The 24,513-nt window shown below is 44.8% G+C and overlaps 1 protein-coding gene across 6 annotated transcripts in view; it reads right to left on the reverse strand.

The window, feature by feature from the left end:
* DRP2 (dystrophin related protein 2) overlaps positions 1–24,513 on the reverse strand; it is a 51,178-nt gene that overhangs the window by 14,840 nt on the left and 11,825 nt on the right. For 5 of the 6 annotated variants that reach the window (XM_064362517.1, XM_064362526.1, XM_064362503.1 and 2 more), the window contains 14 exons: positions 23,999–24,176; positions 19,755–19,918; positions 18,013–18,169; positions 16,673–16,793; positions 14,204–14,472; positions 13,667–13,813; positions 13,159–13,237; positions 11,076–11,136; positions 10,709–10,770; positions 9,003–9,077; positions 7,881–8,082; positions 7,573–7,658; positions 5,583–5,740; positions 5,080–5,246 (listed from right to left, as the gene is read on the reverse strand). In XM_064362517.1, coding sequence (XP_064218587.1) covers positions 5,080–5,246; positions 5,583–5,740; positions 7,573–7,658; positions 7,881–8,082; positions 9,003–9,077; positions 10,709–10,770; positions 11,076–11,136; positions 13,159–13,237; positions 13,667–13,813; positions 14,204–14,472; positions 16,673–16,793; positions 18,013–18,169; positions 19,755–19,918; positions 23,999–24,115 — 1,865 coding nt within the window. In that variant the 5' untranslated portion in view covers positions 24,116–24,176. Of the gene's footprint in view, positions 1–5,079; positions 5,247–5,582; positions 5,741–7,572; positions 7,659–7,880; positions 8,083–9,002; positions 9,078–10,708; positions 10,771–11,075; positions 11,137–13,158; positions 13,238–13,666; positions 13,814–14,203; positions 14,473–16,672; positions 16,794–18,012; positions 18,170–19,754; positions 19,919–21,077; positions 21,167–23,998; positions 24,177–24,513 lie in introns of those variants that run through there. The other variant, XM_064362531.1, reaches the window with a different exon arrangement.

Consider the following 24,513-nt stretch of genomic DNA (forward strand, 5'->3'; position numbering starts at 1 on the left):
GGAATATCAGTGAATTGATGGAGCTGAAAAACACAACACGAGAACTTTGTGAAGCATGCACAAGTTTCAACAGCCGAATTGACCAAGCAGAAGAAAGGATATCAGAGGTCGAAGATCAACTCAATGAAATAAAACCAGAAGGCAAGATTAGAGAAAACAGGGTAAAAAGGAATGAACAAAGTCAACAAGAAATATGGGACTATGTGAAAAGACCTAATCTACGTTTGATAGGTGTACCTGAATGTGACTAAGAGAATGAATCCAAGCTGGAAAATACTCTTCAGGATATTATCCAGGAAAACTTCCCCAACCTAGCAAGGCAGGCCAATATTCAAGTTCAGGAAATACAGAGAACACCACAAAGATATTTCTCAAGAAGAGCAACCCCAAGGCACATAATCGTCAGATTCACCAGGGTTGAAATGAAGGAAAAAATGCATAGGGCGGCCAGAGAGAAAGGTTGGATTACCCACAAAGGGAAGCCCATGAGACTCACAGCAGATCTCTCAGCAGAAACCCTACAAGCCAGAAGAGAGTGGGGGCCAATATTCAACATCCTTAAAGAAAAGAACTTTCAACCCAGAATTTCATATCCAGCCAAACCAAGCTTCATAACTGAAGGAAAAATAAAATCCTTTGTGAACAAGCAAGTACTCAGAGATTTCATCACCACCAGACCGGCTTTACAAGAGCTCCTGAAAGAGGCACTACACATAGAAAAGAACAACCAGTACCGGCCACTCCAAAAACACACGAAATGGTAAAGAGCATCAACACAATGAAGAATCTGCATCAACCAATGGGCAAAACAGCCAGCTAGCATCAAAATGACAGGATCAAATTCACACATAACAATTTTAACCCTAAACGTAAATGGACTAAATGCCCCAATCAAAAGACACAGACTGGAAAATTGGATAAAAAGCCAAAACCCATCAGTGTGCTGTATCCAGGAAACCCATCTCACATGCAAGGATACACAAAGGCTCAAAATAAAGCGATGGAGGAAGATTTATAAGCAAACGGAGAGCAAGAAAAAGCAGGAGTTGCAATTCTCATCTCTGATAAAATAGACTTTAAAGCAACAAAGATCAAAAGAGACAAAGAAGGACATTACATAATGGTAAAAGGATCAATGCAACAAGAAGAGCTAACGATCCTAAATATATATGCACCTAATACAGGAGCACCCAGATACATAAGGCAAGTTCTTAAAGACTTACAAAGAGACTTAGACTCCCACACAATAATAGTGGAAGACTTCAACACACCATTGTCAATATTAGACAGATCAACGAGACAGAAAATTAACAAGGATATCCAGGACTTGAACTCAGACCTGGACCAAGCAAACCTAATAGACATTTACAGAACTCTCCACCCCAAATCCACAGAATATACATTCTTCTCAGCACCACATCACACCTACTCTAAAATTGACCACATAATTGGAAGTAAATCACTCCTCAGCAAATGCAAAAGAACAGAAACCATAACAAACAGCGTCTCAGACCACAGTGCAATCAAGTTAGAACTCAGAATTCGGAAACCAACCCAGAACCGCACAGCTTCATGGAAACTAAACAACTTTCTCTTGAATGTTGACTGGATAAACAATGAAATGAAGGCAGAAATAAAGATGCTCTTCAAAACCAACAAGAACGAAGACACCACATACCAGAATCTCTGGGACACATTTAAAGCAGTATCGAGAGGAAAATATATAGCAATAAGTGCCCACATGAAAAGAAAGGAGAGAACTAAAATTGACACCCTATCGTCAAAATTGAAAGAGCTAGAGGAGCAAGATCAAAAAAAACTCAAAACCTAGCAGAAGACAAGAAATAACTAAGATCAAAGCAGAATTGAAGGAGATAGAGACACGAAAAACCTTTCAAAAAGTCAATAAATCCAGGAGCTGGTTTTTTGAAAAGATCAACAAAATAGACCACTAGCCAGATTAATAAAAAAGAAAAGAGAGAATAACCAAATAGATGCAATAAAAAATGATAAAGGGGATATCACCACAGATTCCACAGAAATTCAAACCATCATCGGAGATTATTACAAACAACTCTATGCACATAAACTAGAAAACCTGGAAGAAATGGATAAATTCCTGGACAGTTGCCTCCTCCCAAGCCGAAACCAGGAAGAAGTCGAAACCTTGAATAGACCAATAACAAGGTCTGAAGTCGAGGCAGCAATTAAGAGCCTACCACCCAAAAAAAGCCCAGGTCCAGATGGGTTCACAACCGAATTCTGCCAGACATACAAAGAGGAGCTGGTACCATTCCTTCTGAAACTATTCCAAATAATCCAAAAAGAGGGAATCCTTCCCAAATCATTTTATGAGACCAACATCATCCTGATACCAAAACCTGGCAGAGACTCATCAAGAAAAGAAAACTACAGGCCAATATCCATGATGAACATAGATGTAAAAATCTTCAATAAAATACTGGCAAGCCGATTACAATAGCACATCAAAAAGCTTATCCACCATGATAAAGTAGGATTCATCCCGGGGATGCAAGGCTGGTTCAACATACGCAAGTCTATAAACGTAATTCACCACATAAACAGAATCAAAGACAAAAACCACATGATTATCTCAATTGGTGCAGAGAAGGCCTTTGAGAAAATTCAACAGCCCTTTATGCTAAAAACTCTCAATAAACTAGGTATCAATGGAACGTATCTCAAAATAATAAAAGCTATTTACGACAAACCAACAGCCAATATCATACTGAATGGGCAAAAACTGGAAGCATTCCCTTTGAAATCGGGCACTAGACAAGGATGCCCTTTCTCATCACTCCTGTTCAATATAGTACTGGAAGTTCTAGCCAGAGCAATCAGACAAGAAAAAGAAATAAAGGGTATTCAATTAGGAAAGGAGGAAGTCAAATTGTCTCTATTTGCAGACGACATGATTGTATATCTAGAAGACCCTATCACCTCAGCCCAAAATCTCCTGAAACTGATAAGCAACTTCAGCAAAGTCTCAGGATACAAAATCAATGTGCAAAAATCACAAGCATTCCTATACACCAATAACAGACTTAAAGAGAGCCAAATGAAGAACGAACTGCCATTCACAATTGCTACAAAGAGAATAAAATACCTAGGAATACAACTAACAAGGAACGTAAAGGACCTCTTCAAGGAGAACTACAAACCACTGCTCAACGAAATAAGAGAGGACACAAACAGATGGAGAAACATTCCATGTTCATGGTTAGGAAGAATCAATATCGTGAAAATGGCCATATCACCCAAAGTAATTTACAGATTCAACGCTATCCCCATCAAGCTACCAATGACCTTCTTCACAGAACTGGAAAAAACCACCTTAAACTTCATATGGAACCAAAAGAGAGCCCGCATAGCCAAGTCAATTCTCAGCAAAAAGAACAAAGCGGGAGGCATCACACTACCGGACATCAAACTATACTACAAGGCTACAGTAATCAAAACAGCATGGTACTGGTACCAAAACAGAGATATAGACCAATGGAACAGAACAGAGGCCTCGGAGGCAGCACAGCATATCTACAACCATCCGATCTTTGACAAACCTGATAAAAACAAGCAATGGGGAAAGGATTCCCTGTTTAATAAGTGGTGTTGGGAAAACTGGCTAGCCATATGCAGAAAGCAGAAACTGGACCCCTTCCTGACACCTTACACTAAAATTAACTCCAGATGGATTAAAGACTTAAACATAAGACCTAACACCATAAAAACCCTAGAAGAAAACCTAGGCAAAACCATTCAGGACATAGGCGTAGGCAAGGACTTCATGACCCAAACACCAAAAGCATTGACAACAAAAGCCAAAATAGACAAATGGGACCTAATCAAACTCCACAGCTTCTGCACGGCAAAAGAAACAGTCAATAGAGTGAATCAGTAACCAACAGAATGGGAAAAAATTTTTGCAGCCTACCCATCTGACAAAGGGCTGATATCCAGAATTTACAACGAACTAAAACAGATTTACAAGAACAAAACAAACAAGCCCATTCAAAAATGGGCGAAGGATATGAACAGATACTTTACAAAAGAAGACATACATGAGGCCAACAAGCATATGAAAAAATGCTCATCATCACTGGTCATTAGAGAAATGCAAATCAAAACTACATTGAGATACCATCTCACGCCATTTAGAACGGCGATCATTAAAGAATCTGGAGACAATAGATGCTGGAGAGGATGTGGAGAAATAGGAACACTTTTACACTGTTGGTGGGAGTGTAAATTAGTTCAACCATTGTGGAAGACAGTGTGGTGATTCCTCAAGGACCTAGAAATAGAAATTCCATTTGACCCAGCAATCCCATTACTGGGTATATATCCAAAGGATTATAAATCGTTCTACTATAAGGACACATGCACATGAATGTTCATTGCAGCAGTTTACAATAGCAAAGACCTGGAACCAACCCAAATGCCCATCGATGATAGACTGGACAGGGAAAATGTGGCACATATACACATGGAATATTATGCAGCCATCAAAAACGATGAGTTCGCGTCCTTTGTAGGGACATGGATGAACCTGGAAACCATCATTCTCAGCAAACTGACACAAGAACACAAAATCAAACATCGCATGTTCTCACTCATAGACGGGTGTTGAACAATGGGAGCACATGGACACAGGGAGGGGAGCACTACACACTGGGGTCTGTTGGGGGGAGTGGAGGGGGACAGCGGGGGGTGGGGAGTTGGGGAGAGATAGCATGGGGAGAAACGCCATATATAGGTGAAGGGGAGGAAGGCAGCAAATCACACTGCCACGTATGCACCCATGCAACAATCTTGCATGTTTTTCACATGTACCCCAAAACCTAAAATGCAATAAAAAAATAAAATAAAATAAATAAATAAAAAATAATAAAAATAAAAAAGGGAAAAAAGAAAAAAGAAAGGATTACAACAGTATAATAATATACAATAGACTAGCTGTAATGATATAATAATTAGGTAATACTTTATTGTATAATATCTGAGTTATATGTCACATGACATATTTATTATTATCATCCCAGCAGGTATTGTTTTCCCTACCTGAACCCCTTGATGGGGCACTGCCTACAGATAGAGCACTTGGTCTGATGCTTCACTTGCTCAGCAATGGTGACCCGATGCAGAACAGCCAGCCACACCATAGACTGGGGCTCCAAGTTAACCCACTCCAGGAACTGGGATGCTTCAATGACTGGCTTCCCAGTGCTCTATGGAAACAAGAAGACCAATGGGAATGACTGAGGCCCAAAGTGTCTTATCCCTAGAATGGCAGTCCTCAGAGGAGCAGCAGAACCAGCAGGGGCTGGGTTGACCTGTTCTCCAGAGATATTCACCTTCTGCCCTGTGCTAGTTGAGCTGGCACCCTCCCCAACAGGACTGTGATTCTAGAGCCCAGAAAACTCTCTGCCCCATTGTTCCATCCCAACAAAATTCCTTGCATCTGCATATTTCAGATCAAAAGCCTAGCTCGTAGTCCTCCTTCCCCTCTTCCCACCCTACCTGCAATCTCCCATCCCTCCCCCACTCCCCAGTTCCATACTCACAAAACGGAAGCAACTACGGACACTGGGCTCCACGTTGCTGCCCCCAAAGGCTGCCACTTCACCCAGCTGACGGGGCACCTGAATGGCCTCATGAAGCAAGACACCGAGATGACGCTGGTCACACTGGCTGCCTGAGTTGGCCACTTGGCTGAAGAGGTCTGCTGGCCCCACCGTCAAGAATAGCCAACCCCGACACAGGAATGGCCAGAGAATGGTGTGAGGAGAAAGGGCAGAAAAGAAAAACAGGGAAAGAGCACAGCCTGAGCTAATGACTTTTGAAACTGGACTACATAGAGTTCTATCCCTGACCTTCTAGAAGCCCGAGTTCTAAAAAGAGCATTCTCTGAGTTCAGAGAGAAAAACCAGGCAGACACAAAGAGAGAATATAAGGGGGAGGGGGAGAAAGAGTGAGTGAGAGAGAGAGAGAGAGAAAAAAAGAAAGAAAGAGAGATATATCAAGTGCACTGTGTGTTAAAAGCAATGCTAGACACAGATGTGATACTGTTTGGAAAACAAATACTTCCAGAAGCAGGATGAGGGTAAGGGCTCAGGGGCAGCTAAACATGAGTCACAGTCAGGTTGTCATAACCTCTCCTGTTTATGTGGTCTAACACTGCAGTAATCTCTCAATTGTCCACACAAATGGAAGGAAACACTGGGCATGTATAATCCAAAAAGGGAAGCTAATTCAAGACATCTGATCATCTAAAAATTACCTCTAAGTGGTTGTGCAATATACTGTGATACTTATCTTTGTATATGGGTTTTTTAAGCCCTTCTAGGACCGTTCCCTTCCACCCCAATCCAGCCTTAGCCAACCTCCTCAAGACGTTATTCTCTGTCTGCTTCACACCTTGCCTAAGGCCTAGAAAATACACAGAAATAGAAGGCAGAGAGCCTAGGTTCGAGTTCTGGGTCCATTACTGACTAGTTGTAGAATCAGGGTAAGTCATGAAGCTCTCTATGCTGCAGTTTCCTTACTTTTTAAAATTAGAGATGGAGTCTCACTGTGTTGTCTAGGCTGGTCTTGAACTTCTGGGCTCAAGCGATCCTCTCACCTCAGCTTCCCAAAGTGCTGGGATTACAGGCATGAGCCACCATGCCCAGCCCAGTTTCCTTACTTTTAAATTGATGATAAATAATTACTGTTCATCCCATCGCAAAGACATGTTGAGAGAAATACATAATATCATAGCCATGAACATGTTTGGAAAAGTTCTCTTCCCTGTAAAGTTTTTCCAGACTGCTGTCATCTGTCTCTCTTCTGTGATCTGATATAGGACATATTCTTGGCCATTTGCATTATTCTCATCAGTGCTTTCTAAAAAATGCTTTCTGTATACTTCCATCTCCTCCTCTGGACTGTAAACCTTTGGAAGCAGGGACCATGTCTAATTTAACTTAGCACTCACCCCATTTAGCAGAGTGGTCAACACACATTAAGACTCAAAAACGAATCATGCTGCTTCTAAAAAGTTCAAAATGCTGAACATAAGATGGAGAATAGAGGGGAAAGCAAAGGTACTATAAGCCAGAGAGGCAAAAAACTACAGACAAATGTAGTGTCCACTTCCCAGATAATGGGGATTACTGTGTCCTGCCCATGTATAGAAGTCGCTAGTGACATGGCTTGAGCTTCAGACTGGAAGAGGGCTAAGCCTGATAGGCCACAGGGAAATGAAACCAGAACATCAGGGCCCTGGGTACTTCAAGATGCCAACATAGATCCTGACTAAGTACTTCCATGAGATCAGAAGGAACGAAGCCCACTGGAGTAACACTGGGAATAGTAATAGGCCTTAGGCCCTTCTTGTCCTTTGACTGTCATGTGTTCTTTGCAATAGCATGAACCAAGAAGCATCATAAGGTAGCCCAAGTAGCCCTCTGCTGAGTCATAAGATGTACCATCTTCTTATCTTACACCCTTCCTCCTCCCTGCAACACCTCACCCTCCACCCAACACCACGCCACACTTTGGAGTTATACTCACACTGAAGTTTTTCCTTCACTTCTGTGCCACACAAGCATGCAATGCCAGTCTTAAAAGACAATGCCCGCATCTTTCCGCTGCGACCACTAGGTTTAAAAGAAGAGAGTAAGAACGTGAATGTATGTAAAGGGTTAACATCTTGGCAATCATTTCCCTCACAAAGTTGATCCCAGCAGGGCCCTGTTCCAACCATGCCCCAAGTTGAGCTGGGTCCAAGTCTACTATGGGAGCAACACCTTTCCACCAGGCCCACTTGAGATATCCCATAGAATTTTATCCTAGAGGCTTCCAGAGATGAAAGCCCTTACCTATCAAAAACATTGAGGAGCCAATTGAGGCTCATGTCCACACAGAGTGGCACATTGACCAGGATGCCTCTTTCCTCCTCCAGCCGCTCATATAAAGCAGTCAGGCAGTGAATGACCTCCACCACATCCATCACGTGCTCACTGGCCTGCAGATCATGCTCACTGAAGATTTCCAGGGCTGTGGTTAAAGTTACTAGGTCCACTGGGAAGGAAAGAAGGGGAAAAAATATAGCCAAAAGTACAACCCCAGGGATTAAATAGAGAGATAAAGCCACCAGGATCACCAAATTTGATTCAATCTCCAGATCAACCATTTGCAAATATGATACAAGCTTGTCCTTTACTAAGACCCTCATCCAAGGAGGGAGAAGGCAGAAAAATGTCCCTCAAATTAACCCAACATGTTTTTATACCCAATGTTCTTTGACATCAGTTTCAAAAAGATGGTGGGACATGAGTAAACTCATCTCCTTTGTTGTACTAACTCCCAAGGGTTCAAATCTCATTTTAAGTTTCTCTGCCTTTACGTGAATTTCAACTGCAAATAGGTTTGTCTACGAATTTTGTTCTGAGAACCTAGACACCAGCAATGAAGGTTCAGGTGTGGCTGGGGAAATGTGACATACATCAAGAGGACATCTTAATTACCCCCAAATGCTGGCTCAGCCTAGCTAGACATGCCTAAGCCAGGAAGCTTGAATGAATAGTGTCTCTGAGAAAGGCCAGAAGGCATATTATATCTGCAGCCACACTGTTCCCTAATCACTAATACTTGCTTCAACAGTTTTGCTGCCATATCCAATAACCCCAAGATGGCAAATCATGGGTTGGGGTACTTCCTATCACAAAGTAATTGCTTGGTTATGCATACTGAACATGGGAAAAGGGTCAAGGAGGAGGTTAACAGTGGGGTTAATTTGGAAACACGTCTGGGATTTAGTGAGAGTAGAAGGGAATTGGGAAGAGCAGAAGTTGACAGCTAGCATATTGCAAGCTTTGGAGAGTTTTCACCAAGCCAATCAACAACCCTGACCAAGGTGGGATGAAAATGAGAAACAGCAGACAAATGAGGAACAAGAGAGGTGTGGTGAACGCCATATGGAAGTGCAACAGGAGACGTACGGCGCAGGGCTTTCTGGACTCTGCGGAGCTTCATGGCAGTGCGATAAGCTGAGAACTTAATGTTGTTCAGATCGGCTGCAAAGAACGGAGAGAGACCCACTCAGATCAGAAAAATTCAAGTTAAAGCCACAATAAGATACCATTCTACACCCACCAGACTAGCAATGACTAGAAGTCTGACAATAGCAAGTGTCAACAAGAATGTGGATGAATGAGAACTGCCAGTGAAAGTGTGAACTGACACAATCATTTTGGAAAACAACTTGGTATTACCTAGTAAAATGGAACAGTCATATATCCCACCACCCAGCCAGCTATATATCCCAGAGCAGTGACTTGCAAATGCTTTTTGATCAAGACTTACAGTATCAAATTCATTGTATAGCATACATGTATATATGTAAAAATAACTAAATCAAACATTTCAGGAAGCAATTCCTTACTAGATTGGATTAGAGTGAAAACAACAAAATTAATACCAACTATGACTCTTGCTAAGGATCTGTTGCCTGTTAATATTTCCTGGTTTTATTTCAATTTTTTAAAATGTTTGTCACAATACACTAAAATGATGTTATGACCTGCAGATTGAAAAACATGCCCCAGAGAAATTCTTGCACACATGCACTGGAAAACACATATTAGAACCTCCTCAGCAGTATCACCCTTATTAGCTTCAAACAAGAAATGACCCACGTGTCTGTCAATAGCAGAATGGATAAAGAAACTGTGCTATATACAATGGAATATTCTACAGTGGTGAAAAAGAATGAACTGTAGTCACGTGCATCAGCATGGATAAAAGGTGGAACATAAAGATGAGTTTCTCTTTGACAAAGATAAGGCATGCAAAAGTCACACTCATCACAGCCTGGAAAGTCTTTCAAAGCATCTGTAAGAATAATTCATTAATGCATTGATAACATGGTCCAGGAGGCAACGTAGAGCCTCCAGTTGAGAAAGGTGCAGAGGGTAAAGGAAGGAAGGCTGTTGGAGAAACAATGAGGCACTCATTCCCTCTCCCACCTGCTTATTGACTGTGATTCTCTTCTATTCTTTTCTAAACTACTTTATTGAGGTATAGTTGACATACAAAAAGCTGTACAGATTCAATGTCTACAAGTTGATGAGTTTGGAGACAAGTATACATCTATGAATTCATCACCACAATCTATGCCATTAGTACATCCATCACTTCCAAAAAGTTCCAACTACCCTCTTTATTGTTTTTTTCTGTAAGAACACTTAACATAAGATCTACCTTCTTAGCAAGTTTTTAAGGATGCAATCCAGTACTGTTCAGTGTAGGTACTAGGCTGCACAGTAGATCTCTAGGACTTATCCATTTGCATAATTGAAACTTCTTTGTACTCTTGACCAATATTTCCCCATTTACGCCTCCCCTCAGCCACTGGCAGCCACCATTTTACTCTCTGCTTCTATGAGTTTGACTATTTTAGATTCCTTGTATACATGAGATCATGTGGTATTTGCCTTTTGTGTCTGGCTTATTTCACTTAGCACAATGTCCTCCAGATTGATCCAGATTGTTTCAAATGGCAGTATGTCCTTCTTTCTAAAGGCTGAATAATATTCCATTACATGGATATGCCACATTTTCTTTATCCATTCATCTGTAGATGGACATCATAGGACAAAGGCAGCTGTGTATAAGCCTGCCCTACACAGGAAGCCCACATTCTTACCTAGGGTTTGGTATAACTCTGTCATCTTGGGATGGTCCCAGCATGTGGTCTGAGCCTGGTGGCTACAAACAAAAGCATCAATAGCACCAGCATCTATACCACCCACCCACCCTCACACACAGGTGTGCACACCACTCAGTGACAGGTTGGATGCAAAAAGCTGCAGGATTCAAGGGTGAACCCAAGATGCCAAAGCCCAAGGGTTCACCTTCACCCAGGTAGAATCTTGAGATCTTGAGATGAGTAGGAGAAAAACCGAACTGGATGGAGGAATCCCAACAGAGTGACAAGGACAGGTAGCAAAAGGACAGGAGAGGGAGGGGGTGGGCAGGTAACCGACCCACTTCTGATTCAGATGGTCACTCACTTGATGTAGTAGGGAACTTTATTGGGTGAAATTGCTCTTTCCCAGGGAACCTGGACAGAGGCTGGTAAAGGAGAAGAGAAAGAGAAAAAAAGTTGGCCACTAATGCTCTTCAGGCCCCTAGCCACTCCCTTGCTCTATCCTCCCAAAGAGGTGGTCAAGCCCAAAAGGGGATGTCTGAATTTCATTGCCAGCTCTTAACAGCCTCTGAAGGTGGGGAAAACACTTCTAATTAACACGCTTCTCTCCCTGATGTTAGGGCAAAGCAAGGAGAAGAAGGTTGTCACCAATATCCCAGCATACCAGAGATGTGGCAAGGACATGAACAGGAATACTTGGCCTTGGCCATCCTGACAATCTTCTCCCTGAACAGACTACCATTTCTACCCATCAGCTGCAGGCAGCTGGATTACTACTACAGATATGAAGCAGACTCCTTTTCCTCTTAGGGCTCAAAGCCCTTCCCCTAGAAGGTGAGGCTTCTCGGTCATGTAGGACTGTGGGGAATGGGACTGCCCATTTCTCTCTCTCATGAGGAACTCTGGAAACTCATGCTTCTCTCTGCCTGTGTCTTTATCTTTTGGATCTTCCAGCAGTGGCTCAGGTTACATGGTCAACCTACTCACTTCAGTTTTGCTGGGTACAAGAATCCTCTGCCTGCAGGTATAGCTGTATGCCAATTTATAATAGCAACAACTTTAACCACAGTTAACATTTACTGAGCTCCTACTATGTGCCAGATACTATGCTCCTTGCTTTGTGTGCATATCTCATTTTCCTCTGTATATTCTCACCATCTCCACTGATACCAGCCCCCGAGTCTGGGCCACTACAATCCCTCACCTGGATTATTGCAATGTACCTCCAAACAGGCCTCCCTGTTCCCACTCTTGCTCCCCAGTAGTCTCTTCTTGACACCCTGACTCTGTTGAAACATAAGGCAGATCATGCCATCCCTTTGCTCAAACCCTGTCAATGTTTCTCCATTGTATTGAAAATAAAATCTGAAGTTCCTCCCATCGTCTACAAGACCTTACATGCTCCGGCCTACCCTACTCCTCTGCTCTCTGCTCTCCTTGCTGTTACTCGGGCATATCCCTTCCTTAAGGGTGTGGCATACGCTGTTGCCTTTGCCTGGTATGTCCTTCCCTCAACTATCATCCACACAGTTCATCCCTTCACCTCCTTTACACTTCTGCTCAATTGCCACCTTCTCAGTGAGACCTCTGCTAACCACCCTGTTCGAAATTGCAACACCTCCCCGCTTAAGTCCAGTACTCCCTATCCACACCTTCCCTGCTTTATTTTTTCCCACAGCCCTTGTCACCAAGTAACCTTAGATATATTTTACTTATTCATTTGTGGTCTGGTTTCCCTAGCTAGAACATAAGCTGTCTAAGGATTTCTGTGTGTTTTGTTAACTGATGCAGCCCCAGTGCCTAGAACAGTATCTGGGCCATAGAAGGCCCTCAATAAATATTATTGAAAAAATAAAGTCATCAATTCCCATAACCTGATGAGCTAGGTAAAATTTTTTCCTTCTTTTTAAAGATGGGAAAATTGAGGCTCAGAAAGAGTAAGCTATTTTTCTGAGCTTGCACAGTTCAAAAAAATAGGTTGAGATGTTGTGCCTCAGACCCAGATCTCTCTAATTTCAGACTTTTTTTTTTTTGAGACAGAGTTTCACTCTTGTTGTCCAGGCTGCAACCTCTACCTCCCAGGTTCAAGCGATTCTCCTGTCTCAGCCTCCCGAGTAGCTGGGATTACAGGCACCCACCACCACGCCCAGCTAACTTTTGTATTTTTAATAGATGGAGTTTTGCCATCTTGGCCAGGTTGGTCTCAAACTCCTGACCTCAGGTGATCTGCCTGCCTCAGCCTCCCAAAGTGCTGGGATTACAGGCGTGAGCCACCATGTTTGGCCAACAGACTGTTCTTTTAACCGCTATACCACACTGTTTTATCCTTACTGCTTCTCAGATGTCAAGGTATACTGGGCTCCCACCAGGGCCCCAGGGGATAACAATAGACTCTCCAGGAAGATGGCTGAGGTTCTGCTAAGTGGAGTCCAGTTTGGTTCACGTACAGGAGAGAAAGTGCTGTGACCCAGGCCCAAAGTCCCGATGGGCATCCTGGAGCTGCTTAAGCCTCTCACTAACTGACGCCTATGGAAAGAACAGGGTGAGGTCAGTAGATTCATTCCAGCTATTTAGAGTGGGATCCCCAGGTGCCTCCAGGAATCTTTATGAGCTCCCTCAGAGGCTGGCTTTTCTCTGGTTCCAGCCTCTCCCACCATCACCCAACTCCTAGCCATCCCCCAGAACTCCCAAGGGTCACAGCAGAGCATCCCTAATTCCAGGCCATAGTCACTCTTCCCCTGTCCCTGTCTACCCTGAGTGCCCAAATCCAGAAAGAATCTTCTTCATTTCAATCATTCCCTGCAGCTTAGAGGTTGAAAAGCCCATTCTCTAGCCCCACATTCTCCATTCCTCTTTTCCCATGCAGATCCCATTTCAATACCCCTGAAGAAGTTTCCCTCAAGCCTAGTTATATGGAGGCACCTCCCCATGGTTCACTCCAGGCTGCTCTTCTACCTGTAGTTGTTTCCATCGGATGTTGATCTGTTCCAGGGCCTGGGAATTCTCCATTGACAAGTGCACATCAGAAATGGCCAGTTGGTGGGCCAGATCATTCACCAACTTTACTCCATCTTTCATGGGGGAGAATTCTTCTTTGAATAGCTGGAGAACCAGGACCCAAGTCCCACAGCAGACAGAGTGGGAAAGAAGAACCATTAGTCATTTACCTCTACTCTTCCCTCTTCACCTACAGGTTTGGTTTCAATAACACAGCCTAGTACTTGCCCATTAGGGCAACCAGACTAAGGTGTGGGTGGCCACTGTTTTTATCCTCCTCTTCTCCTCCTCTCAGAAAACACCAGGAAAAGAGAAGAAAGTAGAAAAACAGAAGAGACTCCAGCCAAACCAACCCCAAATCTAGCACATAAACTGACAGCAGCTCAGTTGTAGTCCAGGCCAACAATGGAGTCTCAGCAGCAGAAACATTGTCAGGGTCTGGGGAGAGTGTCAGGTCTTAGGATGGACTGTAGCCAGTGGAGGGGGGCTGCATACCTTAAGAGCCTGGATGTGCTCTGGGAGTGAATCAATGAAGAGATCCCCAATGGGCTCCCAAGTGGCTCGGACTCCCTCAGCTTGGGTCAGAGTAGTGCTTAGTTCCTCCATTGCCCCTTGGATCTCCAAGAGCTGCTCCAGAGTGCGCTCAATGTGACGGTGCTGGTCCACACAGCGGGCTGTCAGCTTCTCCCATAGTTCACTGGCCACCGTCGCCTGCTTCCACACAAAGCGACTGAGATTCTGGATCCGCTGTTTAGGGGAGGTATCTGCAAGAAGAGGCGGGAAGTCAGGTTGGGTCAACCAGACAGGGTCAGCCCAGAGAAAGAGAGAGACAGCCCTTTATAAAATGTGTGTGCATGTGTGTGTGCACATGTGGGCATGTTTGTGCATATATTCATATATACACAAATACATATTTTTCCATGGTTAAGTTCTTTAATACATTCACATTTTTTAAAAAGCTGTTTATTTTTAAATCATAAGCAGATATAAGTAATAACACAGAGATTTCATGTACCCTTTACTCAGTTTCCCCAAATGATAACATCTTGCAAAACTACAGTACAATATCACAATCAGAATATCGACACTGACATAATCTGCGAATTTTGTCACAGGTTCCCCAGTTTTACTTGTATTCATTTGTGCGCACGTGTGTGTGTACATGTGTGTTTACTTCTACGTGATTTTATCACATGCGTTGGTTTACATATCCACCACCACAGCCAAGAGACCATATCGTTTTTTTCCACTTACTGTATCATAAAGGATTTCCTCAGATTTTAAAACAGTAGGAAATGAAAAGGTAAGACATTTTAAGAGGTATAGTGAGGCAAACCATCTAGAGCCCTACTCATATGACCATGGAATGTGATTTTGCATTAGTTTCTGTTGCCAACTTCCATCCAAAGGGAGGCATTTTATGAAGGCCCAGCCCAGGAGAAGTTGGTATAAAGTCCCAGCTTTTCCACCTAGGCTCTTAATCTGTAGATTTCTTCTTCCCTCAGATCTCTCCTCAGAAGATTCAGAGCCCAGAGCCCTAGGCTAACTAGAATTGTGCCGCTCTCTCTAGAGCTTGTCCTATCTGAGGCCCATTGGGTATCAAGTTAAGTACTAGCCATCCCATTGAGGGGCCAGAAGGAAACTGAGACATCATACAGCATTCACAAAGGTCTCAATTCATGAAGGGGCCTTTCAGGCTATTCACAATCTATCTCAGAGGGTTGAGGATTCTTTTTGGAGAAAATGGCTTGCTGGACCACCACTCAGATCTAGTCACTATGAATCCTACCCTGCTGCCCTATTTGAATCTAGACCAGAGTGGCCCTCTCTACCAAGGGAAGGGGCTAGAAGTCATCAGAGTCAGTATCAAACAGTCACAGTTGGCTAGGCGCAGTGGCTCATGTCTATAATTCTAACACTTTGGGAGGCCAAGGAAGGCGGGTCGCTTAAGCCCAACAGTTCAAGACCAGCCTGGCCAACATGGCGAGACCTGGTCTCTACAAAAAATACAAAAATTAGCTGGGTGTGCATATAGTCCCAGCTACTCAGGAGGCTGAGGCAGGAGGATCCCTTGGGCCTGGGAAGTCAAGGCTACAGTAAACCATGATCACACCACTGCACTCTAGCCTGGGTTACAGAGCGAGAGGCTGTCTCAATAACAAAGACAAAAACCAAAAAAAACCCAAAGAGTCATAGTCAATTTTCCTTTCAAAGGCAATCATCACCTAACTTTTTAGATTTTATAAAGGTTTATTATTCACTTGTTTGCATGTCCCTCGATGTTGGAATAAAGCAGTATTTTTAAAAATTTTTATTATTTTATTTTATTTATTTTCAGAGTCAGGGTCTTGTTCTGTTGCCTAGGCTGGAATGCAGTGAAGCAATCATAGCTCATTGCAGCCTTAAACTTCTGGGCTCAAATGATCCTCCCACCTCAACCTCTCAAGTAGCTGGGACTACAGGTACACACCACAAAACCTAGCTAATTTTTAAAAAATTTTTGTAGAGATGGGGGTCTCACTATGTTGCCCAGGCTGGTCTCAAAATCCTGGGCTCAGGTGATCCCAAGCCTCCCAAAGAGCTGGGATTACAGACGTGAGCCACTACACCCAGCTACCACTATGTTTTTAAAGGACATATTGGTACTTTTATTCACTGAGTCAATTCAATTCATTTGAGTGGTATTATTTTTTCTTTTCCAAATCTCATTAAAAGGCCACACATGCTGCTCCAAAGAGCCACATACAGCTTTGGGCCACACAACTGTTGATTCCTGCCCCAGGCTCTATTCTCTTGGCTTTTTCCTGCAGTAGGAATCTTGCTTCTCCCCAGCTTTGAATGGACTCCTGGGGGAAACTATCCTCCTGGATAATAGGTCGGAGAATGAGTTTGAGGAAGGCAGGAGGGTGTCTGTTCAGCAGTACATAGCTCAAGAAGAAGTGGGAAAAACAGAAGATCACCTACCTTTGCTCTCAGAATGAGGCTCCTCTAATTCCTCAAATGGGTGTTGGGACAGGAAGGCCTGAGCTGACTCCAAAACAGAATAGATGTAGGGGCCCCGAGACTTGACTTCTTCCATAAAGGCCTATAAAGTTTAACAACATGGTCAAGAGGAAAGGAAAGTCTTTCAATCACTCTACCTTCCATCCTGCAATTGACAACCTTTCTTCTTCTCAGTGTGACTTGATTCTTTGGCATTATCAGGTATCTTTGGGCTACCCGGACAAAAAGTTGAGCAATCCTCCTAACAGGCAGAAAAATAACTCTGACGCTGGAAGGTCTGTTTCGTATGAAATTTGTCTGTCTATGCCACAGGGTAGAGAAAAATTGGGGATCTTGGTTCTCCAGAAGACTCAGAAAGCTTCCTGTAAGGGTCTTAAGGAAATCAAAACCAAGATAGGCAGGATTTATATTAAAATTATAATTAAATTTTTGGTTGAAATATATACAGAGTACACAAATTAAAAGTGTACATCTTGATGTAACCAGTACTGAGATTATGAAACAGAACTCTACCAGCATCCCCCGTGGCCCCTACTGGTCATTATCTCACCTTCACACCCCACCCCTCCCTCCCTCCCCTCCCGCAAAGTTGACCACGATCCTTACTTGTAAAACCACTGATTAGTTTTGCCTATTTTTAAACTTTGTGTAAGTGGAATCGTACAGTATGTACTCTTTTTGTATCTGGCTTTTTTCCCTCAACATACTGTCTGTAAGATTCACCCATGAAAAAAAAAAAAGATTCACCCATGCTGTGGCATGCAGTTATAGTTTATTTTATTGCTGTATTATATTTCATTCTGTAGTCATTTTAAGAAGTATTTCAACTACAGCAGTAATATATATCACAGAAATACTAGAAATTTGAGAAAGATATAAAGAAGAAATTTAAGAACTCTAATTTTATTACCTAGAGTTAACCATTGTTAACATTTTGATATAGTTCCTTCCTATGCTGTTATATGTATGTAAACATCACACTACATTTTTATACAATTGAGGTCCACGTGCACTTAGTATTGTATCCTGTTTTTTCACTTAACATTATATTATGTTCATTTCCCCATGTTCCCATTAAAAATCATGGCAGTATTTTAAGGGAGGCCAGAATTTGATGAGAGGGGTAGAAAGAAAATATTTGACTCAGGCTGTGGCATGCTAGCCACAGACTAGTAGGACTGCATACAGCCTCCTATTCATTTACGTGTCTAAGCAGAGCTGGGTGTCTGTCAAGGTACTGCAGAAGGGATTCCTCCCCAGCTGAGAGGCTACACACCATGGCTTCTCTGATTCTAACCTACCGCATGTGTCTCCTTCTCCTGTTGCACCAGGGCCACATCTCCTTGTAGGGGCAGCTGAGCTGACAACTCCTCATCCTTTTGGCTGAGCCAGTCAATAATCTCTTGAAGAGGGAGCTGAAGCTTTCCACTGTGGTCTGAGAAGGCCTCTAGGCGAGCGCTGCACACAATGGGTAAAACCAGTGATGTTCAGTCTTATTAAGTGGCAAAACATTTTTTTTCCAAACTAAGTTATGTGGAACCTTAATATAGAAAACAATTTCAAGAGGAGTTTTTCTGGTTCAAGTGGGAGGAGGCCTGGGGTCTTCCCTCTTACTCACCCACAGAGGTTCCCAAAGCACCTCCACATGGAGCACAGTACTAAAACCATGGTAGAACCATGGGTGTAGAGGCATCCCAAATTTGAATGGCTTAAAATGTCACTTTGTAGATCTCAGTTACTTCAGTTGCATGCCAAATGTCAGGCTGGGAAGGGGAGGAAACTGAGCAAGGGCATTAGAGGTGACAGCTGTCTGATTCCCCTCTTGCTCTGGTAGAATTCAAGTCACCCCAAACTGCTCACCCAGAGAGGCTGTTCTGAACTGCCTTCTGAGGAGAAGAGGATTCAGTAAGTGGAAAGGGCAAGTTGGGTGGCTGAGTTAGTCATACACATGTGCAAGGATGCATACGAATATAACAGCCCGTGCGACCCGAAGGATCACTGGCTAGAGGTCTGAGATTTTGAAACAGAAAAATCTGTACTGTATAATCATCTCTGTCTGCCCTCCCACCCCGCTGCCCTCCAAATGAACCATGGTAGGAAGCTGGAGGCTGGCCAAGGATGTGTGTAGCCATGAAGCCATTCCCCTTGGCTGACAATAATAACTATCTTTATTCATTGCCACCCCCCACCACCACCACCACCTAGGCCAAGATCTTTAACTAAATTATTGCTTCAACTAATTCTTACAACAACCTTATCAGGTAGGCATTCCTATTGCCCAGAAAGGGTAGATAGATTCCCAAAGGTCACACAGTTAAGTCACTGATAGAGCTATGATTTAAACTCAGGTTTACCTGACTCCAAAGCCTGCATTCTTTCAACACATTCACAATGCGTCACCCCTACCAAAGCTCACAAGAGGCCAGAAACATGGACTTTGATGATAGAGGGTGGAGAAGAAAAGTGGCAGGCATGCACAGACGGCCATGGAAAACTGATCAACTGAGAAAGAGATTGCCTTTAGGCTCTTACAGAGCCACCCTTAGTTTGGGGAGAAATACGTGGGCTGAAAACTTATGGATAGAACATAAAAGGATGGGGAAGTGAACAGATGAGACCTACCAAGACGTAGGACAGCTATGAGAGGAAGAGGAGAAGGGAGCCATCATCCCCTTCATTTATACATCAGCACTTTTAAGTTTAGAAAGCATTTCCACATATGATTTGAATCCCTATGAGGTAGTTAAAACAGGCATGATTTCTCCACTCATTTTTTTTTTCCCATATAAAAACAAAAACAAATGGAAGCTAACATTTCAAGAACTCAAGTCATTCAGGGTGACACATCTACTTAAAACTGAGGCTCAGATCCAAGTCTCCTGACTTCTAAGCAAGGCTCTCTCCCTAGAGCCAGCGTAGGTAAGCGAGGAGAAGTGGGTGGGCTGAGGAAAGGGGGAGGCACAGGCTGAAAGGAGGACAGGCTGCAGCAGCAAAAGGAGCCCAACACCATCCAAGCCAATTCCCCAAGATACCTGTTTCTTACCGGAGGTTGTGAGACTTCTTTTTGATTTCATTCCAACACAGATTCATGGCTGGTGGTTCTAGGGGTCCAGAGGCACCAGCAGACCCGTTCAACAGCTTTAGGCTTAGGCAGGGAACCCCAGCACCATCCTGAGGAGGTGCAGGGCTGGTGACAGCAGCTCTAACCTGGACAGAAACACAAACATCCTGTGATCCTTGGATTGTACCACACCCTGGTCTGCTCCAATCCAAGGGTGAGACAAGTATGAACAAGGGGAGAGAAGGGCTGCTGCCAGGGTTCAGAAACACTATTCTCTGTGTGTGTGTGTATTCAGGGACTGAGATGAAGAAAGACCCTGTGGCCCTGTTCATTGCCTGGTCTTCTCTTGGTACACGTCAGTTACATAGAACTGCTGCCTACTATTATGGTTACTCATTATGATAAATTTTGCCCGGACCACTGTCCAAATGGGGTCTTGGAAGTACCTGCATTAGGTAAGAAGCTGCACAGAATTGCCCAAATTCTGGGCAACCATAGCATTCCAGGTGAGCTGTTGGTTCATACTTCAGGGTCCTACAGTTTACGCAACCTTCTAGAAAAGCAAGCTGAGGAGTTTCACCATAAAGATTTATAGAGGGAGTAGACTGGCAAGAGAGAACCATCAGTGGCCGATGTCTTACTTCCCATATGAACCTTGGCTTTGATGTGTCCACCACCCTTCTCCACCCGTACTTCCCACCACAGTCAGAAGGCCTGGACACAGTTTTCAAGAGCTCTGCTCTTGAAAGGACTCTGACCAGAGTCAGTGGCCAAGAGGACAAGTCACGGAGCCTGCCAAAGTCTAGTCTTGAGCCCCCAGGCACATAGCCTATCGCTTGCTCTCCTGGGCACTGGTAAGGCTCCATGGGGGGAATTGTGAGGTTTGGGAGAATGGTGGTTATCCCAGATAGTCCTAAGGAAGGTAGCTACCTATAGCACAGTGCAAGAACTGCCCAGCCAGGGGGCAGGAGCAGGTGGAGGGAAGGGGAATTGGAGGAGGAAATCAGCCTGGGCTGCTCTACCCCAGACTATGGAGACCCACACCTGCCTAGTAGCTTGTCTACATGCTTGCCTTCATTTGAAAAGAAAACGGCCCTGCTAGTCAGTGGCTGAGATGCTTGTAGTCTCCCCTCACCCCTAAACCATACTTCCTCCCCACACAAGACTCTCCAGGCAATTTAGAAAACCAATCATCCCATTAAAACCATAGCTCATAGCCACACTGGGAAAGCGAAGTGAGTAAGGAGTTAAGCTATGGGAAAAGCTCAGCACTCAGCCAGCCTGCAGCCCAGGAGCTGACCCTACCTGTGCTGCCTGGGGAGTCCGTTGCAGGATCTGGCAGCTCCATGATCATCCCTCACCAGGAATCCAGACCTAGTGCCTGGTGAGCCACAGACAGCCAGAAGTCCTGACAGGCTCTGAGCAAACCCTTTCAGGGAGGCAGGCGGGGCTGAGTCAGGTCAGGAGGCGGGGGCTGTCACCCTGTTTGTTTACTGACCCCCCAGGAATCTGGAGGGGGCGGCTATGTCAGGGCCTGGCTGGTGAATCAGAGCTTTGTCTCTGGGGAATTCCAGCATGCTACCAACTGAGAGGGCCTGCCACACCAGGGCTGCGATGGCCCTCTCAGGCTGGCAAGGGTGGCGGGAGTGGGACTGGGCATTCCATGGTGTTGAGGAGGGGCATGCAGAGGGTAGCTTCTGTTGATTTATTTTCTTTTTCCATGGAAGACACAAAGGGCTCACGCTGCCTCTAGGCCCACCCCTCCCCTTTGGTGACAAACTTCTGGTAAGCAATTTCCCCAAGACATGACTAGAGGATGCGCTTTGAAAATAAGCCTTGTCTTCGACTAAGTAAGCCTCCTCAGAGACAGTAAGGAAGGTTTGTGGCATATCTGGGGACAGAGCCATGGGATGGCAGCATTGGGAAGCATGAGCAACAGAATCCCTCAGAATGTGATTATCCTTGGGTGAGTGCAGAGGCCAGAAGATCCATCAGAGCCCACTGTGAAAATGGAAGGGTGCTCTGTCCTGCCTTTGAGAAGCAGAGAGGAGTGGAGGAAGAGCCACAGCCCTCAGACCTCTCACTGCACCCTGAGGCCAAAGGGAACTGGAGCTTTGTGGGCATCCCGTTGAACCTTCACAGGGGAGGGAAAGGGGTCATTGGGACCCAGCAGTTCCATGTAGGCAGCCAGTGCCAGGGAGGCTCCTGTGCCCTGCATGTGCTACCCTGGATGGGGGCAGGAGGAAGGCCCTTTCCCATAAGGCACTGGCCTGAGGGGAAGGGCCCCTCCTGGAAGTGGCCACTCTTCTCCTTTTCCAGCAGACTTGTCTGGGGAAAGGTTAACATTCCCAAGCTGGGCCCCCACTCCTCAGCACTGAGGGAAAATACATAGTTTTTACCAAAAAGGGTTCTGTTCCCATCCTCATTTATCTCCCACAGAGTCTTCTGGGCTTTCCGACAATTCTACATTGTTTCCATGCTGAGGTCCACCTACAGGAATAGTTGGAACAGCTGCCTGACTCTTTCTGGGGTTCTGGGGTGGAGCCAACCAGGGTGGCTGGGGGATGGCAAGGGATGGCAGGCCAAGAGCAGGGAGTGACTCTAGCTCTGGGCCGTAGCTTCACTTGTGCTGGGTCCTCTACCCTGGGAATGCCCCGGAGTTAGAAACAGCTCCTTGTGACCCAGCTACGACCAAGCTGTCCTTGATCTGAGAGGAGCACCCATGATGAGCTGGGTTCCACCCATGTTAGCTTTGCATTCCCTGCAGACTTCTTGGTTTCCTAAACCCCCACCCAGCTGCCATACTATTCTCCATCGCCCTGCTTTTCCTCTCCTGCTTCCCCATATACTCTCAAGTCACACCTAGCAGAGCCTGACACACAATAGGCAAATGATGAATAGCAATGTTTCCTTCCCTTTCCCTTTCAGTTGCCTTCTACTTCTGGCTTTTGTAGGATATTTGCTTCTTGCACTTTGCTCCCTGCAGGGCTCTCTATCCCTCCCTTGAATCTTTGAGGAAAAGGCTGCAGGAAAGGAAGAGAAACTGGATTGTGGCAGAAGAGAGAAGTTGAGCCATGCCATCGGCAATCACAAAATGAAGCCCTCAGGTCCCCCTGCCTACGTGGTGGTGCTTGGAGAGGGCAGACAATGAATAGGGCAAGCCTTTTGGAAGGGCTCAGTTTTCTCTATCCCTAGACCCTGTGAAAGTCTCACTCTGGGGAAGGGGTGGGTTAACGGGAGAGTCTACGTTGACCCTGGCTTTGAGAATATGTTCAAGGCAGCAATTTCTTTCTGGCCGGATGTGGGAAAATAGCTCAAAGGGACCTGACTCTGATGTCTCTTCAGACCTTGACTTTCTTTCATTACTGCCCCCCAAATGGGCTCCCCAGCATCCATATTCTCCATCTCCAGTTCCTTTCTTCCTCCCTTCCTTCTCCCTGTATATTCAGTTGCTGCCTGCCCCCCTAGCAGTGACTCAGCACTGCAGCCCATCTGTGAGGCTCCAGGAGACATAGCACTTTCTCACACCCCCATAGCTTCTGGACCCCAAAGCATTAGAGGGCAACCCAAAGTATGCTTCTGCATCTCCCTTCTCCAGTCAACTTTCCCTAGACCTGCCTCATTGTCAGGAAAGGGGGCTGCCCTCTCCTGTCTCACATACATCCTCTACCCGCCTACCAACATACACAGGCAGGCACACACACCACCACCACTGCACTCCTAGAGGAGCAGAGAAAGAGGAGAGGCAGATATGAAGCTCAGGGGATTCTAAGTGGGGCTGAGCCAGGAGCTATGAAAACGGCTAGGAACTTGAGAGGAAAAGCCAATGGTAGGAGAGAGACACCTGCAGAATATGGAAGGCATGCCACAGAGAAGCCAAGGCAAAGGAAGGTCCTGCCTTGTCCTGGACCATGCTCTGAAGGATCATACTCTTGTAGGGCATTCCCGGACCTGTAACTCTTGGAAGGTTAACATGGAACCAGCCCCACTCAGCCACAGTGGGCCCTCTGACCTGCCCAGCCCCACACTCTTCCTTTCCCTATGCACCCCATAAAAGACCTCAGGAGTGATAAAGGATGGGCCCAATATATTCCTCGTGCTATCCAAGGGGTTGCATGTATACAGAGAGTGCCCCTGAGCCTTAGGAAGCATGGGTACCCCAAGCACACACAGATCCTTTGTCCACTATTTCTCCACAGGTCTTTCTTTTACAATCAGACTCTTACCTGAGGCTGGGGGCAGGTACTTCGGAGGCTGCTGCTATGACGGAACTGGTCAGCTGCCTGCCAATCATGACATCGTGGGAGGGTGTAAGGGCATCCCTGCATGACCATAGGTTGCATAAAAACCAAGGCTCATGGGGGGTGAGGATAGGCAGTGCACCAACTATTGATCATTAAGCACCTGGAAAAACAATACAGAGTGATTTCAAGTCAAGACCTAGAAAAGCCTATGAATCTAGCATCTACCCAGAGATGCCTTGACCAGATATACGAATAAGTATTCAAAGCTTACTCACCTACCCAGGCCACCATGTACCATAAAAGACTTTATTTAATTATTGATCAAGGAAGTATTTGTTGTTTACCTACAGTGCTTTGCGCTAGAGACACAAAGATAACTGCTGAGATCTCAAAACCTAAGGGTGGAGGTGGGGAGATGGGTAGGAGAGGCAGTCATGTATGCTGATAATTATAATAAAATGCTTTCATAGCAAATGCTAAAATCAAGGGTTTACCAA

This window comes from Aotus nancymaae, unplaced genomic scaffold (genome assembly GCF_030222135.1).
Source record: "Aotus nancymaae isolate 86718 unplaced genomic scaffold, 86718_ANA_hifiasm-v0.15.2.pri h1tg000004l, whole genome shotgun sequence".
NCBI lineage: Eukaryota > Metazoa > Chordata > Mammalia > Primates > Aotidae > Aotus > Aotus nancymaae.